Consider the following 17,823-nt stretch of genomic DNA (forward strand, 5'->3'; position numbering starts at 1 on the left):
GAAACGCATGAGGGGTACTGGCCAAACTCATGTCACGGCGCGAGGGAAGGGGACGTTGTGGGATGGTGCCACAGATTAACCGACGGCTTACAAGTCACAGAGTGTCATGGGGCAGTGGTGGGTCAGGGCAGGTCAGTGGGTGGCCACACGGTCTCTGCGCCAGGCAGGAGGGGAAGGGCTCGCCCTCGGGGCAGAGAGACGGAGGCTTGGGGCGGGGAGTGCAGCTCAGAGCTAGGGCACTAGGCCCCAAGTTTGACCCCCAGCACCACTGAAACAACTATACGAAAGAATGGCTGAAAGACCTGAGCCCAGGCATTGCACCCGGGCGTGCTGGGTTCCGTTCCTGACACTCCAAGGTCTGGGAACTGCCCCAGAGAAATGACAACAGCCCAGACCAGAGAGATGGTACAGCAGGGAGGGCGTTGGCCTCGCCCATGACCAACCCAGTTCAATCCCTGGCATCCCAGAAGATCCCTTGAGCACCACCAGGAGGAATTCCTGGAATTTCTGAGTGCGGAGCCAGGAGTAAGCCCTGAGCAATTTCTGGTGTGGTTCCAAAAAAAAAAAAAAAAGACAGAGAGAAATGCTTCCTGGGTAAGTGCTACCCAAACACCTTAGGTTCGTTAGCATTTGGGTTTGAATTCCCTTTGGTCACTGTGTGCTCAGAAACCCTTTACCACTGTTGAATTTTTCATGACCCCCACATTCTGCTAGAGCTGCGACCCTCTGGCCCTCCGTCAGAGGCAGCTGAGACTGAGACAAATCTAAATGATGCTAATATTGAGATTCCCAACTTCTCTAGAAAGATTGGGGCCCCTGGAAGTGTGGTCCTGAGCACAACTGGAATGAACTTGGCAATTCCACTTGACCCCAGCACCATCACCCTACACTTCTCCCCCACACCCCTGCACATTTCTCCTCACCCCTGTGTATCTCTGCTCACCCTTACCTGTCTCCCCTACCCCTGAACATCTCCCCATCCTTCGTGTGTCTCCTCTCCCCTACATCCTTCCCCACAGTGCACATCTTTCTTCAGCCCTGCACATCTCTCCTCACCCCTGTACATCTCCCCTCACCCCTACACACCTCTCCTCACCCCTACACATCTCTCCCCACCCCTACACATCTCTCCCCACCCCTGCACATCTCTCCTCACCCCTGCATATTTCTCCTCACCCCTGCACAACCCTCCTCACCCCTGCACATCTCTTCTCATCCCTGCATATTTCTTCTCACCCCTGCACACCCCTCCTCACCCCTGCTTGCCTTCATCCCTGAACATCTCCCTCATCCTGCATGTCTCTCCTCACCCCTGCACATCTCTCCTCACTGCTGCATGACTCCCCACCCCTGCATGTCTCCCCCACCCCTGCTCGTCTCTCCCTCCCCACCCGCTTTACTTAGGCAGAGCCCACCAGGTGCTGAGCTGCTTCTCTAGAAAGCCATGACTGGTCCCTTTTCTTACTTCATCCACAAATGAGTGGCAAGAGAGAGAAGAAAAGCACCTGCCCTAGAGACAGGCTGGGGGATGAGGGGATGATGGGGGGAAACTGGGGACACTGGTGCTGGGAAACGTACAAACACACACTGGTGGAGGGGTGGGTGTTGGAACTCTGTATGACTGGAACCTAATTATTGTAAAGGTCTAGTTCACAGTGACTCAGTAATAATAAATACATAATAAAATCTTAAAAAAATAACTATAATCTTAATAAATTATGCCTTAAAAATCAATGAGTGGCCAAGCTCACAGCGCAGCGTGATTTTGCCCCTCGTCGGCCTGGACACTCTCCCGGCAGCTGTCTGTGTCTGGGCCGGCCTGGCTCAGAGCCTTGGAACCAAACAGTTCCCCACCACCAGCTCGTCTGAGCTCTGACCAGCTGCACACATGGACACTGAGTCTAGCTGATGTGACCAAATAGCCACAGTAACTAGAACGCTGCTTCCAAGAGCCCCTGCCGCGGTGAGATCAGACCACGCCAACCATGTTCCCCGGCCAACCGGAAGCCTCCCCGAGGGGCTGTGATCTTTCTCTCACGGAAAGATCCCTGCACTTTTCTGGGGGGATGGTCCTGCTCTACCAAATCATCGGAGGGAATGAATCAACAGCTGACCGCACAGGTGATTGTGGCCATGAGTGGTGATGGCTCATGTGTCAAGCCGAGAACTTACACAGCCCCCACCTGGGGTGTCCCTTGAGCAGCCTGGGAGCAGGGGTGGGTTCACGCCTGGTGGGGCCTTGCTGTCTAGACCCGAAGGCTCTGGGAGAAGCAAACTAGCTGGGAAAGGCCACGGACAGCCCCTGCTGCCTCCACCCCGGTGCAGAAGGGCCCGAGGGCGGGGCCAGGCCGTCTTTTTTTTTTTTTTTTTGCTTTTTTTGCTTTTTGGGTCACACCTGGCGATGCACAGGGATTACTCCTGGCTCTGCACTCAGGACTTACTCCTGGGGACCATATGGGATGCTGGGATTCAAACCTGGGTTGGCCACGTGCAAGGCAGACGCCCTCCCTGCTGTGCTATCACTCCAGCCCCAATGGGCCGCCTTTCTGACGGCTTTGGCCCGCCTGGCACAAAGCGGCTGCCCGGCCCATGGATGAATGAGGGGGCTTCTCTCCCCATCAAATCCCACACAACAGCCTTCCCGAGGGGCAAAGTGGAAACAGTCTGGAAACTTCCCAGATGCAGGAGAGACTTTTCACACCCTCCAGCACACAGTGCTCCGAGCTGGCTGGGGGTGGGGGTGGGACAGTGGGGGGGAGTGCTGGCCACCGGGCTTGCAGTCCTGCCCCATTTGGCGAGGTGACTTCACCCACCTCCCCCGCAACCCATGGGAGCCGGCAGCCTGGGGCCCAGCCCACCCAAGCACGCGGGTGAGAAACCAAGGCTGAGGCCCAGTTCCTCACTAGAAGCAGCGGCAGGACTTTCCCAGCCACACCCGTCCGTCACCCACCTCGTCCCAGGTATCCAGGAGCATGACGTCATCAGTGGCCAGGTCTTCCTGCATGAGCTCGCCAGGGACCTCTTCGATCTGGGGGAGGCACAGGGGGAGTCAGGACTCCAGCCCAGGGGAGGGAGGGGCTGCAGTGGGGCTCTGGCCAGCAGGGGGCGCCTTCCTGGACTCTGAGCCCTGTCCAGCTGCTGGGACCCTCCTCCATGCCCTTCCCCCACCCCCAGTTGAGGTCGTGACCTCCATGGGGACTCACCACAAAGCGTCCGATCTTGTTGGAGCAGGCGAAGAGGCGCGGCGGGTGGGCGTCCATCTTCTTGTCCTTCAGCCGTGGGGACGTGCGGTACTGGGTCTTCCCACCCAGGGCCTCCCAGAAGCTGTCTGTGAAGGGAGGACACACCCATCACCAGCTGAAGCCCGTCCCCAGGGCCCTGTCCCCAGCCCCTGCACACACAGCTGGCCCCCTGAGACCCCGGGGCCAAGGAGGGCCCAGAGGCAACGGAAGGCCATGAAAGAAAGGACCCAGAGAGGGCAGACTTGGCAGGAGACACACAGCCACAACTCCTTCCGGCTCCTGTCGTCGGCTAATCACTGCCACCTGGACACAGGCACCGAGTGAGCTCAGAGAGGTGGAGCGATTCACCCAGCGCTGCACAGTGAGAGAGTGCAGCGCGCAAGCCAGGCTGCAGAGCTGGTCCGACTCAGACCCCCAGTCCTCTGCGGCCAGGCGGAGATCCATTAGCTGAGGCCCAGTGAAGGGGGCAACCCCTCGTCCTCATCCATTCCCCCCCCGCCCCGTCGTATTGCCTGCCCCCACCCAGTACGTGCCTCGGGCCTGGGGCTGACACAGGGCAGGGCCCGCCTCTCAGCAGCGTCTGAGCTGCCGCCTCGGACCCGCCGTGCCCTTTCCAGCCACCCCCAGGCAGGAGGGCACCGGGTCACAGCGAGAGCAGAGAGACCAAGGCCTTGGGAGCCGTTTCTGGGGCCAGAGAGAAAGCACAGTACAGCGGGGAGGGCGCTCGCCGGGCACGCAGCTGACCCGGGTTCGATCCCCGGCAGCCCACAGGGTCCCCTGAGCCCCACCGGGAGAGATTCCTGAGCGCAGAGCCGGGAGCAAGCCAGGAGCACAGAACACAACCAGACAACAGCAACAGAGTCGCCATCCCCAGGGCCGGAGAGGAAGCGCACCCGAGGGCGTCAGCCTTGGGTGCAGCCCACCCGGTTTAATTGCCAGCATCCCACAGGCTCCCCCGACCCCTGCCGGGAGCAAGTCCCTGAGCACAGAGCCAGGAGTAATCCCCTGGGCAGACGGGTTTGCCCCTAATCCCCCCGAAAGAAGTCATCCCAGACCTATGTTCTGAAAACGGAGCCAGTCCGACCTTTCTGGCCACGGAGATCCCGCCGGGGCGGGGGGGACACGTTGTGGGAGGGGTCCGCCCCTGCCGCCACCCTCCCAGGGCCCAGAGCCGAGCCTGCTCCACCTCCTGGGGGTCTCCCTCCCTCCCATGTGAGCAGAGAGGAGGGGTGAGGCCGAGCTCTCCCCTCCCACACACACACAGAGGGTGGGTGCAGGACCCCGGGAGCCCCGGACCCTCGGCCCTTCACCTACCTGGCTCGCTGCCTTCTGCCACCTGCACCGGTTGGGCCCGCAGCACCCGGAGCAGCTCCTCGGCCCCCCGCTTCTCCGCCTCGCTGGCCCCGGCCCCCACCCACAGGTAGGCGGCAGAGGGCGTTTTCAGGACAAAGGCATCGTTGGAGTTGAGCATGCCGGCCTTGGGCATGATCTGTGCGGGTGGAGAGCCAGGCAGCGGGAGTCAGATGTGAACCCCCTCCTCCACAGCCCAGGGGACTTGGGCAGGATGGACACTCGGGGGAGGGGTGGACACACAGGGGCACAGGCCGCCCCAGTGGAGGGCACCGACTCTGCACACAGAGGGGCCGAAATAACCCTCTTTCTGCCTGATGCCCCATAGAAGCGCTGGAAGCCTGGGCTGCATTAACAGAAGCAGGGCGCCTAGGAGCAAGGAGGTGAGAGTTGCACTCTCCTCCTACGACAGCTCAAGATCTCCTGGAGGATCCAGGTCTGAAAGGAGGAGCCGCCAGGTGGGATGTGGCCCTGAGCTGCCCCCAGATGGGGACAGAGGCGCTGCCTGGGAAGGAGGGAGCTTGCCCGGGGCGGGAGGCATGCAAGGAGCACTGGGCATTCGGGCGACAGGGGCAGGCCTGAGACATCCACCCCAGGTGCTGGGGCGGAGGGACACAGACACGTGTCTTCGGAGGGGGGAGGGGGTGCGTTACCTCCACGGCACGGGTGGCTCCTGCGCTGTTGGCCCGGACCTGGAAGAGGCGGGTGCTGGCGGGGGCCGTCTGCCCGCCCTCGCGGGAGGTGCCCCCCTTGTAGATGATCATGGGCTTCCCGCCAAACAGGCTCATGAGGTGGGCGGGCTCCTTGCCCTGGATCACGCGGCTCTGGTCGAGAGAGAGGGCAGGTGGGAGAGGGGTCAGTTCCGAAGGGCCCAGCTCACCGGCCCTCCCCGTCAGCAGGCCCGCGCCCACCCACATACAGGTATGTCTGTGTGTGTCTGTGTGTCTCTGTGTATATGTATGTGTGTGCCTGTGTGTCTCTGCATATATGTATGTGTGTGCCTGTGAGTCTAAGTGCGCTTGTGTGTCTGTGTGTCTGTGCATTTCTGTGTCTGCGTGTCTGTGCACCTGTGTGGGTCTATGTGTCTGTGTGTGTGCACCTATGTGTGTCTGTAGGTATGCACCTATATGTGTCGGTGTGTCTCTGCACATATGTGTGTGTCTGTGTGTCTCTGCATATATGTATGTGTGTGTCTGTGTCTGTGAATCTAAGTGCGCTTGTCTGTCTGTGTGTCTGTGCATATCTGTGTATACGTGTCTGTGCACCTGTGTGGGTCTGTGTGTGCATCTGCGTGGGTCTGTGTGTCTGTGTGTGTGGACCTATGTGCATCTGTAAGTATGCACCTATATGTGTCGGTGTGTCTCTGCACATATGTGTGTGTCTGTGTGTCTATGTGCATCTGGGAGTCTAAGTGCCTCTGTGTATCTATGTGTGTCTGTGCGTCTGTGTGCTTGTGTGTGCCTGTGTGTGTCTGTGTCTATGCGTCAGACCTGGAGGACCCCCAGGGCCCCAGACAACGCTGCTTTTGGAGTCTGGGGCGGGTTGGGGGGCAAGAAGGTCTATGACAGACTAGACCATCTGTGCACCCACCTTTCATACACCAGGTGTGGCCCCCTAGCTAACCGTGTGTGTGGGGGGGCACCAGGCGTGGCCCCCTAGCTAACCGTGTGTGTGTGGGGCACCAGGCGTGGCCCCCTAGCTAACCGTGTGTGTGGGGGGCACCAGGCGTGGTCCCCTAGCTAACCGTGTGCGGGGGCACCAGGCGTGGCCCCCTAGCTGTGTGCGGGGGCACCGGGATGCCCTCGGCACAGCCTCTGCTTCCATGGAGCACAGAGCCCAGCGCCCCTGGCAGGGACAATCCAGGCACCTGCCTCCACTTCTCAGGCTCCTCCTTTGTGGGGTCCTGGAGGCTGCCCCCAGGGCTGTAGATCAACCCCAGGATGGACCCCACAAGCGCCTGGCACCCAACCCTGGATCTGGACCCAGCCTGCTGCAGGGGTGAGAGGAGGCAGGAGCTTGGCCTCTCCCCCCCACTTCCCTCACTGGCCTCCAGGGTCCCACACTGGGCTAGAACCACCTCCCAAGGCCCCTCACATCAGACTTATCACTCAGCAATGTCCCTCTGTTCTCAGGTCACACACACACACACACACACACACACACACAAACACGCGCACGCGCATGCATGCACGCACACACACACACACACACACACACACACGCACATACACACTCCTTAAGGGGCTTAGTGCAGACCAAGAAAAAGTCCCTTTTGCAGACTTTTCAAAGGCGAAGACTTCACCCTGACCGTCTGACCGTCTTGCTGTGAGGCCCAGTGTGAGAACCCACTGGACAGCGAGGCTCAGATCTGGCCAGGCACTCAGACAGGAAGGGTTCAAAGCCCACAGGGCGGCTCCCTGTCCCTTCCTGACTGTTCCCAGCCAGCCTCACCCACTGCTCTCAGCCATCTCCCCTCACGTGTCCTTCTCACACCCGGTACCCACGATTCCCCACCCACGGGGCTGTGTCTGCTGACTCCCTCCCGCTCCCCACCCTCAAGAACCTAGACCCAGTGGGCGGGAGAAGGTCTCTGTGCTCAGGGCTGCAGTCCTGGTGTTGGATCCATGAGCATCCTGTATAGATGATGGATGGGGAGATGGATGGATACGACAGGTGGACAGACGAATGGATATATGGACGGAGGGATGGAGTTATGGACATATGGTGATGGACAGATGGACAGATGGATGCATGGATGGGTGGATGGAGAGATGGACAGACGAACAGATGAATGAACAAGTGGACAGATGGACAGATGATTGAACGCATGATGGGTGGACAGAGGAATGAATGGATAAATGAATGAATGGACGGATGGATGGACAGAGAGATGAATGGATGGATAGGTAGATGGATGGGTGGACGGGTGGATGGGTGGACAGATGAATGGGTGGACAGACAGATGGATGGATGGATGGATGGATGGATGGGTGGGTGGGTGACCTAAACCCGGTATCACTCTCAGGGGGCAGTGGACCATGCTCACCTGGACAGGGGTTCCTCCCAGTTCCTCATCCAGCTGGGCAGTCAGGATGGCAGACGCAGCAACCTCATCCTGGGTGGACTGGGAACCCTGCCTAGAAGAGGAAGTGACTCAGCACTCTCTGCCCACAGCTCCTTGCCCTGGGCCGCAGAAGCCCACAGAGCCCTAGATTATAGGTAGTGAAACTGAGTCCCAGACAGGGCAAAGCGGTGCCCAAGAACCCCCAGAGGAGGAAGCAACCCCACAAGTCACACCCCAGCTCAGCATCTGGCCACCTTGTCCAGGTCTGGGGAAACCCAGTGGACTCAGGGCTGAGCAGACGGCACCGAGGGACAGAGCTCGTGCCTTGCACGGAGCAGCCCTGGGTGCTAGTCCCGGCACCGCATCGTCTCCTGAGCACTGCTGGGAGTAGTCGTGGAGCATCTGTGGGGACAGACCCCTCCCCCCGATTCTTTTTCTTAAAACCCAGTGGACTTCCTCATCCGAAGAGCATCACTTGGGAACAGGCTAGCTCAGCCCACGAGAGAAGGCGCTAGGACTTGATTCAAAGATGGAGAAAGATAATTAACCAGCACAGCTCTTGGGGTGGAAACTGGGGCCTGAGCAGGAAAAGACCTCAGTGGACTTAGCCGCATGCGGGCTGGTGCAGAGGCGTGTGTGCAGAGGAAACCAAGAGGCCCGCGGTGGCTCGGGGCTGCAGGGCAAGGGAAGCCTGGCATTCTGGCTTACCTCTCGATACGTCGAAACTTCCCTTAACCCACAAGTGCGTCCTATATACGCAAGCAGACACCTCAATATGCCGCTGCATTAATTTTCTAAAACGTCTGCCTTTGACATGGAAAGTATCATGTTAAGTGAAATGAGTCAGAAAGAGAGGGACAGACACAGAAAGATTGCACTCATTTGTGAAATATAAAGTAACAGAATGGGAGACTAACACCCAAGAATAGTAGAGATAAGTACCAAGAGGAGCACTCCACAGCTTGGAAGCTGACCTCACATGCTAGGTGAAGAAGCAGCTCTGATAGAGAAGGGATCACCAAGCAAAGGGTGCTAGGCGGGCCCACTAGGGATGGGAGATACGGGCTGAAAATAGACTATAGACCGAACAAGATGCCTACTTAATACCTCTGTAGCAAACTACAACACCCAAATAGAGAGAACAAAAGGGAATACCCTGCCACAGAGGCGGGATGGGGTGAAGGGAACAGGGTGGGGGTGGTGGGAGGGATGCTGGGACCATTGGTGGTGGAAAATGGGCACTGGTGGAGGGATGGGCACTCGATCACTGTATGACTGAAATGTAAGCATGAAAACCTGTAAGTCTGTAAAAAAATAATTTAAAAATAACAATAAAATAAAATAAAATAAAATGTCTGCCTTTGGGGCTGGAGCAATAGCACAGCGGGTAGGGCATTTGCCTTGCACGCAGCCAACCCGGGTTCGATTTCCAGCATCCCATATGGTCCCCTGAGCACCGCCATGAGTGCATTCCTGAGTGCATTGCCAGATTGACCCAAAAGGAAAAAAAAAAGTCGGCCTTTAAACTTTGTTCCACCTGTATGCAATTACCAAAGAAAGATATTCTATAAAATCACTGGCCAGTTCTCCTCCCCGGGGTCGAGGTCGGGAAAGGGAAGGAAAGACGGGGGATGCCACAGACGAGAAACAGGAGGGCTAAATGCCAGTGGGCCTCTGGCTTACATCCTGGACAGGGCGTCCCCATTGGGAAGAGCCTTTTCCATCAAGGTGGCTGTCGGCGTTCAGGGGCTCACCGCCCTCAGCCCTGCCCCCGACCTGTGACCAAGCTCAGCACCCAGCCAGCACCAGCCCCCCGCCCCCCGTCAGCACAGTGGCGACACTCACCAGTTGTAGATGATCTGTCCCTGGCGGCCGCCGTGACGGTAGTTATAGAGGATGATGTAGCTGTCGCCGCCGTAGAACTGCCCGTACGTGGACGGGTCCACGGGCACTTTGTCGGAACCTTCAATTCTCCAGATCTGCGAGGGCAAAGCTGTGCTCGGGCGTGGCCGGTTGCCCTGCACCCCCCGCTCACCACCCCGAGCGCGGCTGTGTGTTTCCCTGCCGCCACCGGCTTCAAATGGAAGTGGGAATCACACCCCTGCAATTGCGGGGTCACGGGGATTCAAGCCCAGGCCTCCCAGGCTGGGTCCTGGAGGGATGTGGCCAGGGGGGTATTTCAGAACAGGAGTTTAGCGAGTCCGACCCATGAGGGCTTAAGGGCATCCTGGTGGATGGGATGTAGCTCTAGCAGGTCTCCTGGCTGGAAGATGCGACTTCCAACAAGCGGCTTAGACTAAGATGCCTCCGGTCCTCCTCTGAAATTGGGATCAATAAAGGCCCCTGCCTGGCTGGGCTGGCGTGAGGACCAGGCGTGAGTTTATTCACGAGGGGCTAGCCCAGCGCCCGGCCCAGGCTGCCCTCTCTGCAGACAGCAGCTACCCTTAGTCACAGCATGATGCTTCCTGTGAGTTGCCTGCATCATGATGGAATTCGCTGCCAAACTGTCTGGATTTTATACATCCCGCCTACGCGACCCTCAATCCCATCGGGAGGGGTCTTCAGAGTGAAAGTCTCTACAGCGCCACCTGCTGGCTCTGTGAGTCACTGACCTTCCAAGTGCAGGGAGCTAGCATCCCAGAATCTCTGTGCCTGGAAAGTTCTGGAAGGTGATGGGGTGGATTCACCCCCTCCATGCTGACCTTCCCCCCTCCCCCATTTTACAGGTGAAGAAAGTTAAACTCAAACGGGTTAAGAAGTGAGTAATCACTCTTAATCACTCGGTCATAGATACAGGGAGCCAGAGTTTTTAGGGACAACCCCACCCTAACCATTTTTATCATCGTCCCCTTCCGCTGAGCAAGGACAAACCAATTACAAATAAATGGGAACGTCTGTCCCTCATGTGGAGCGGAATCGGTGTTGACCAGAAGTGGAACCAGCCTGCTACCCCCTCTGAGCCCCACCGCACACCTTTCCACCTTCCCCGTGACCGCCCCTGTCTCAAGGATGCCTCAGTCCCCGAGTGCTGAGCACCCACTTGGGGGGGGTCCCAAGCTTCATTCCCCTCCGCACAGTTTTCACAGGGCGTCTCCCGAGCACAGAGCAGATCCTGCCACGGGTCGGGCCCCTTCAGGGACAGGGCAGCCCCCACTGCTCCCAGGACCAAGTCTGTCGGCTCGGACACGACTTGCAAGGGTCCACCATGCAGAGTCCATCAGCACCGAGAAAGTGGGGACAGCTCCCTGCCCACCCTCCTCCCTCCACATCCCCCAAGGAAGGAAGGTCTCTGTGACCCCCCACCCACCCTCTGCCCTTTGACCCAACCTGCCCTCGGGCTCCTCGCCTCTCCCCCTGAGTGTGCGGCTGTGATTCTCACCCCCTATCCCACTGGGTGCTGGACACTCAGGACTGTGCACACAGTAGGCACCCAGGGTATGCAGGCAGAGCAAATTCAGACCAACCACGGCTCTCCCCTCTCAGAGCCAGAGCGCAGAGCGCGCGCCCGGCCCCGCGCCCACACCCCGGCCCCAGCACCTGCTTCTGGCCTGTGCCGTCGTCAACCATGGCATGCTGGGCGGCCATGGCGGTGGACGTGTGCAGGGTGGCCGCGTCGAACGGCACGCGCTCCACGTTGGCGATGTGGCTGGAGAGGTAAGCCAGGCCTGGGCCGTCCGTCTGGTCGGGGTCCCGCCAGTTCTTGAAGAATTGCTTGAACAGTGGGGTCTCGCCGCCCTCGGGGAGGATGGAGACCTGGGAGGGGTGAGTGAGGGGGTCGGAGGTGGCTCCCCAAACCGGGCTTTCGGGGTGCCAGATCCACTATGCAGGCGGGGGGGGGGTGCAGCCCCGTGGGGCTCCGGGCTCACCTGGGTGTGCTTGGGGTAGTCCATCTTGGAGATGAACTCGGACGCGGTCTTGAGGGCGGCCTTTCTCTCCTCCGTGTTGGCTTGCCTGCCTGCGGTCAGCCGGGCCAGAGGACGGAGGGGAACTTGGGTCAGCGCTAGGCCCGGCTTCCAGGGTCCCCAGATCTCTTCTTCTCAGGCTGGGGTGCCAGAGACCCCCCCAGAGCTGACCGCTCTGAGTCCAGCCAGGAGGCCATCACAACCCTTGGGCTCCACCCACTGAGCATGTGGACACAGAGGGCCCCGTCAGAGAGCCCGCTGTTACCTCAGCTGCTTTACACAGAGCAGCCCGAGGTGGGCAGCTGTGGGGGGCCTTGCTGAAAGCCAAGAAGGCCTTGCAGACACTCAGCCCCCCATCCGCAGGCTGTGGCCAGGGCAGGGGGCTCCCCGCTAGTCTGAGGCTGCCTGGCCCCAAGCACCTGACACTTCCTCACTCACTGGCACCAGCCCTTCCGTGGCCAGGCCACGGGGCCGGGAAACCCCGGTGATGCAGCCCGAGGGCCGAGCCTGCCCCTCTCCTTCTCCCCCTGCACTGGCCAGGGGCCATCAGAAAAGGATTGCCCAGGGGGCCCCTCAGAAACGTCTGGGCCCACATTTTACTGCAGCCCCCCCAAAACAATCCCACAGGACCCCCACTGAGGCCTCGAGCACCACATTCCCCAGATCTACCACGGTGCCCTCAAGAAAGGCTCAGCAGACAGTAGTTTTGAGGCGCCTCTAGGCCCTGTGAGAAACACGCTCCCCCCCGCCCCCCACAGTGACTTAACTCCACGGCCGCCCATAAAGGTTTGCGGGGGTCTCCTAAGCAAGGCTCGGGGATCTTGGAGGTCACTCCTGGTGACCCGTGGCCAGGACAGAGGGTCAGTGCTGGGGAGTAACGATGCCGTGGTGCTCAGTCCCACAGCTGGGGGACACTGGGGTCACCCCCAGAGGCACTGGGAGGGAAGGTGGTGGTGCTGGGGGTTAAACTCGGGGCCTCGAGCATATTAAGCACGTGATCCAGTCCCGGACCGTCTCTCCCTGGTCCCTCTGACACTTAGTGACCCGAGAACGGTGCCTGTATCCTAATGCCAGTGACACTCTTCAAAAGTGACTTTGAGGTGCCAGAGATGTAGTGCTAGAGGACAGGGTGCTTGCCTTGCACTCAGCCTATCTGGGTTCCCCTGTGGTTCCCTAGGCCCCGCCAGGAGGGATGCCTGAGCACAGAGTCAAGAGCAAGCCCTGAGCACCGCTGGGTGTGGCCCCCAAATAAACACAAATCATTTGGATGACACGCTTGGGAAAAACGCTAGCCAGCTGGGGCTCAGAGAGGTGACGCAAAGTGCCCCGGGTCACACAGCATTATCAGCTGCAAGGCGTTCTCCAGAGACTCTTGGCTTCCATGGGCCCTAGAGGCTGGGAGAGGCCTGGCCCTCTGGCTGGGTACCTTTCCAGACAAAGATCTTCCCGTTCTTGCCGTGGTCCAGGATGAAGCAGTCCTGGGTGCCCAAGGCCCCCTGCGAGAAGGGGTTCTCGTCGGCCACCATGGACACCGCCATGGAGCCTGCACTGTTGGAGACCTGCGGGGAAAGGCAGCGGAGCACTGGTGAGTGAGTCCCTCCCACAGCCCACCTGCCCCCCAGTAACAGTAGGTACAGAGCACCTGTGTGTGTGCCCACAAACTATCCCTGGTACTGCACGGTCCCCTGAGCACTGTTGGGAGCACCCTCTGAGCACCGAGCCCCCAAGCAAGGCTGAGTGCGGTCCCAAAAAGCAACCAAACAGAACAGTAAGAAAACCGGCGGGTTTGAATAACTGAGTGACAGTGCTGTAGCAGCTGAGCCAGCAGGTGGCGTCCTAGTTCATCTCATGAACCGGCCTGGGCTCTTTCGTGCTTTTAACATTCTGGAGTCACGGGTGTGCTTTCTGTTAACCCTGGGGACGTGTGACTTTGTAATCAGAACTAACATCGTGCGGTTTGCTGCCGAGGCGATGGCATCTGAGCCCTGCTTCGCTCTCTAACCACAAACGAGTGGAGGGTGCGTCGGGCGCTAAGCGGCCCCTTCTCCCGGAACTCGGCCGCGGGTTCCCGCGCCCACGATCAGCCTCGTTCGGACTTAAAATCCGAAGGAGGAAAAAAATCCACCAAAATCCAGCCACACCCCCACTGCCACAGCATCTTCCGGACACACTGGGCCCGCACCTTTCTCTATGCAGTTCCAGAAGCCCTGCAGAGTGGACCGCACTGCCTGAGCGCCCCGGCAGACGAGGACACTGAGACCTGAGGAGGGGTCAGTGCTGCCCACAGCCCCGCCTGAACACGGCGCAGCTGCATCCTCTCCTCTCCGTGCAGGAGGACAAAGGGAGACGCATGTCCCCCGTCTGCTGTGGGACCCGGCCCACTGGGCCCCCAGCTCCCGTGGAAGAGCTCGACACAGGCCCCACAGCCCGTGAGAACACTGGCCCGCCCACCCGCAGGGACAGCGCCGGGCTCACCTTGTAGAGCTTGGCCAGCTTGCGGTTGCTCGCGTCCGCCTGGACGTCATCGCTGGTGCCTGGGGGCAGAGTGGGCTTCGGGCCCAGCACCTGCGGGAGAGGCAGGAAGGGTGGCTGGGAGTTGGCTGTGGCCTTCACCCTTCACAGGTAGGGGGCCCGGACCCCAGTGGGGCTCCCGGTCCAGGCAAGACAAGGACCATACACATGCGCACGCACACATGCACGCACACTCAAGTACACACATACAACACACATTTATGTACACATGCATGCACACCTGCAGGCACACATGTATGTACAAGTATACTCACAGGCATACATGTAGGTACATACACGTAGATACACATATGTACGTGTGTGCACATATGCGTGCATGCAGATATATTTACAAACACATGTGGTAACGCACAAGCATACTCACACGCATGCTCTGAGCCAGAGCCACGCTCCCTCTGAGGAGGGGGAAACACACGGAACCTGCACTCACAGGGAATCGAGGGCTCAAGTAGGTTCTGCACACAGACCCGGGGGGCAGGGGGCTGAGGGGGCCCAGAGGGATCTGCACACAGCCCCGGGGGGCTGCAGAGCTGTTTTCACACCTCCTTTCTGGGCTCCCACAGCCACTGTCCCCCTCATCCCCATCACCACCGCTGCCCCAGATCAAGTCAAATTGGTGGCCGGGCTCCTCTCCTGAGAACCACCTGCTGTTGATCAAAAAACTGGAACCTGTCCACCTCCATTCCTGCCCCCAGAGCAGCAGGAGCCAAGTCGCACGGAGCAGAGTTCCTGATCTCCTCCTTTTCCCAGGGACTTGACCTCTATTGCTATGTGCTCAAAGCACAGTGGCTGGCAGTGCCACCAAGGGCTTGACTAAGAGGGCAGAGAAGAGCCGAGATGGTCGGCAGAGGAAAGGGGGCAGTTTCCGGTCAGCCTGTAGCCAGCTCCTGCACCAGGCTTGCCCTCGGGAGATGCTAGGATGCTCGTCCTCAGCTCGGTGGCACGCCCAGCCCCAGCCCCATCTGGACCAGATCCTGCGACCCTAGCACCCCCGCCCCCCCAAGTCTGAGAGGTGTCAGGGTGCGGCTCCTTCCCACTTCCTCCAAAGCCCCAGCTTGGTGCGCACCCCAAGCCCCCGGGGAAGGCCCTGAGCGCCCGCCCGCCCCGGGGTGTGGCCTCCATACCTGGAGCATCGCCTCCGGCTCCGCGCCCTCCTCGGACACGTGCACGCGGGCGCGCCCATTGCGCTCGCCGTCCCGGATGGCCTTGGACACCTGCGTGGCCTTCAGCCTCTCGAAGCGGTTGCAGTCGGCGCCGCACCACTGGTAGATGTCCTGCAAGGCGGGGCCCCGCGTGAGCGCGCCGAGACGCTGCGGGCCGTGGGGTCGGCCCTCCCCTCTGTTGGCCCCAGGTGTCCACCCCAGCGCGGAGGGGGTGCGCTGTGCCCAGGGCAGGGGGTGGGTGCCTCGGAGGGACAAGTGTCTGCCCTCTTAGTCAAGCCCTTGGTGGAACTGCCACGGCCGGGAGACGGAACCGGCGTCTGGAAAGGGTCCGGCTGGGGTTCGCTGCCCCCGCCGCCCTCTGAGTGGCCCCGAGCAGGGAGCACGCACAATGGTGCAGCCCCGCGTCCACCAGCACTGGCCCCACACCAGAAGCCACCAGGGCTCTCAACAGCAGAAAGGCCCGTGAGTGGTGGTGACACAGCCGGCCGGGTCAACGGGCAGTGGCCGAGGGCCGGCCTCCGTGTGGCTGGACCCTCAAAAGCAGGACACGGGAGGGCAGGTCCCTCGTGCAGGTTCCGGAGCGGGAAACCCTGGGCTGGGCTGCAGCAGGCCCGAGCACCCGAGTGGGCACTGGGACGGGCCGTCAGGAGTTTGAGGGTGGGGCACAGGGCAGCGGGTCTGCGCAGGGCCTGGCTGTGCGTTTGCCAGTGTTGACCAAGGGTGTCCACCCGCACCCCCAGTCGGGCCTGACCCGGGGCCCTCCGCGGCAGGGCAGGACTCACGCTGCCCAGGTCGAGGATGAAGCAGTCGCCCTTGTTGAAGCTGTTCCAGGACACGGGCACCTCCGTGGCGCGGACTGTGCGCCGCCCTTTGACATGCAGGAGCCTCTGCACAGACACCTCGTTGGGCACCACGTGCTTGAATCCCGAGGCCACGCCTCCTTTCTGCGGGGGGAGGGGAGACAGTTAGGGGGGAGGGAAGGCCACGCCTCCTTTCTGCGGTGGGGGGAAGACAGTCAGAGGGGAGGGAGACCACGCCTCCTTTCTGCTGGGGGGGTGAGGGGGCAACAGTCAGAGGAGAGGGGAGGCCATGCCTCCTTTCTGCGGGGGGAGGGGAGACCGTTGGGGGAGGGGAGGCCACGCCTCCTCCCTGGGGGGGCGACCAGAGCGGGGAGGGGAGGCCAGATGACCCTCTCTGCCACCAAACCCCGCAGAGTGAGGCCAAGCCTGCTTCTGCTGGGGTGGGGTGACAGCAGAGGGTGCGCACAGCCCTCTGCTGGGGGGGTGTGCAGTACGGATGCGTCAGGCAGGGGAGGAGGCCCAGAAGCCGGAGCAGACATGCACCAGGCCCCCCCATGTGCCATCATGCATTAGGCCCCATATTTGGTCGTCGGCATAATCTATTGGCTTTGCGAGCACCCCTGGAGATGCACACACACCACTACCACCACCAAAGAGACGCAAACTGAGAATAAGCACCCACGGGCCGGGCTTTTAGTCTTCTGGGGGACGCCCCACTACAGGGCAGTGGGGACTCAGATCTCACCCGGGTTCTCACTGCTGATATTGACCAGTGGCAATGAAGCCATGGGGCCTCAAACCCGGGTGGGAATGAAGCGGTAAGAGCCACCTCCTGGTTTCTCTCTGCCAAGCTCACTAAGTTTCACTCCGGGAGGCAGAAAGCGGCAAAGCGGTGCCGGAGAATGGGGTTGGGGCTCCCCCTGATGGTCACTCTTGGTACGTGCCTGAGCAGGGACCGGCGGGAGGTTCGCAGAAAGTTCCTTTGCTCCGAGCCTGCTTTCAGGGCACATGTGCTGGGGGCCGGGTGGGGAGGGCAGCCGGGCACTGTGAAGCCCTACTTGGCACTGACCACAGAGGCTGCCACTTACTAAGTTTGTGCCGGGGTGAGGGCACCGGCTTGACGGACAAGCAAAAGAAGCCCTGGGGGCAGAGACTATCAACCCCACTGTGGGTAAGGAAACTGCGGGCTAAAGGCGCTCAGCCCGCGCGCAGTGCTCGCCTAGGTCTCCCAGCCCGGGACTCCCGAGCGTCCGCAGGAGGCTCCGGCCTCACTCCGCTGGAGGCCGAGCCGGTGGGTCTGGAAAGCTGCTTCCAAAGGGCTGCAGCAATAGGACAGCGGGAAGGGCGCTTCCCTCACCCGCAGGCGACCTGAGCATTTCCAGGTATGGCCCCCAAACCACCCCCCCAAATAAAATAAAATAAATTGGGGGCTGGAGAGATAGCACAGCGGGTAGGGCGTTTGCCTTGCACGCGGCCGACCCGGGTTCAAATCCCAGCATCCCATATGGTCCCCTGAGCACCGCCAGGGGTAATTCCTGAGTGCAGAGCCAGGAGTCACCCCTGTGCATCGCCAGGTGTGACCCAAAAAGCAAAATAATAATAATAATAATAATAATAAATAAAAATTAAAAAAAATAAATTGCTAGACAGGCACTTATGTCTCAGAGATGAAGACAAGGGAAGATGTGGGGAGAGAGAAACGGTTTGCTTTTTTTTTTTTTTTTTTAAATAAAAGTTTGCATGCCTTTTACTTTGCTTGTTGAAAGTTAA

At 60.1% G+C, this 17,823-nt stretch overlaps 1 protein-coding gene across 3 annotated transcripts in view; it reads right to left on the minus strand.

Moving 5' to 3' along the window:
* Window positions 1–17,823, minus strand: part of GSN (gelsolin) — a 63,402-nt gene that overhangs the window by 1,067 nt on the left and 44,512 nt on the right. For all 3 annotated transcript variants that reach the window (XM_055146494.1, XM_055146484.1, XM_055146491.1), the window contains 12 exons: window positions 16,036–16,197; window positions 15,215–15,364; window positions 14,034–14,123; window positions 12,985–13,117; window positions 11,523–11,611; window positions 11,194–11,409; window positions 9,502–9,635; window positions 7,639–7,729; window positions 5,246–5,416; window positions 4,557–4,731; window positions 3,204–3,328; window positions 2,951–3,028 (listed from right to left, as the gene is read on the minus strand). In XM_055146494.1, coding sequence (XP_055002469.1) covers window positions 2,951–3,028; window positions 3,204–3,328; window positions 4,557–4,731; window positions 5,246–5,416; window positions 7,639–7,729; window positions 9,502–9,635; window positions 11,194–11,409; window positions 11,523–11,611; window positions 12,985–13,117; window positions 14,034–14,123; window positions 15,215–15,364; window positions 16,036–16,197 — 1,614 coding nt within the window. The remainder of the gene's footprint in view (window positions 1–2,950; window positions 3,029–3,203; window positions 3,329–4,556; window positions 4,732–5,245; window positions 5,417–7,638; window positions 7,730–9,501; window positions 9,636–11,193; window positions 11,410–11,522; window positions 11,612–12,984; window positions 13,118–14,033; window positions 14,124–15,214; window positions 15,365–16,035; window positions 16,198–17,823) is intronic.

This window comes from Sorex araneus, chromosome 1, assembly GCF_027595985.1.
Source record: "Sorex araneus isolate mSorAra2 chromosome 1, mSorAra2.pri, whole genome shotgun sequence".
Taxonomy (NCBI): Eukaryota; Metazoa; Chordata; class Mammalia; order Eulipotyphla; family Soricidae; genus Sorex; species Sorex araneus.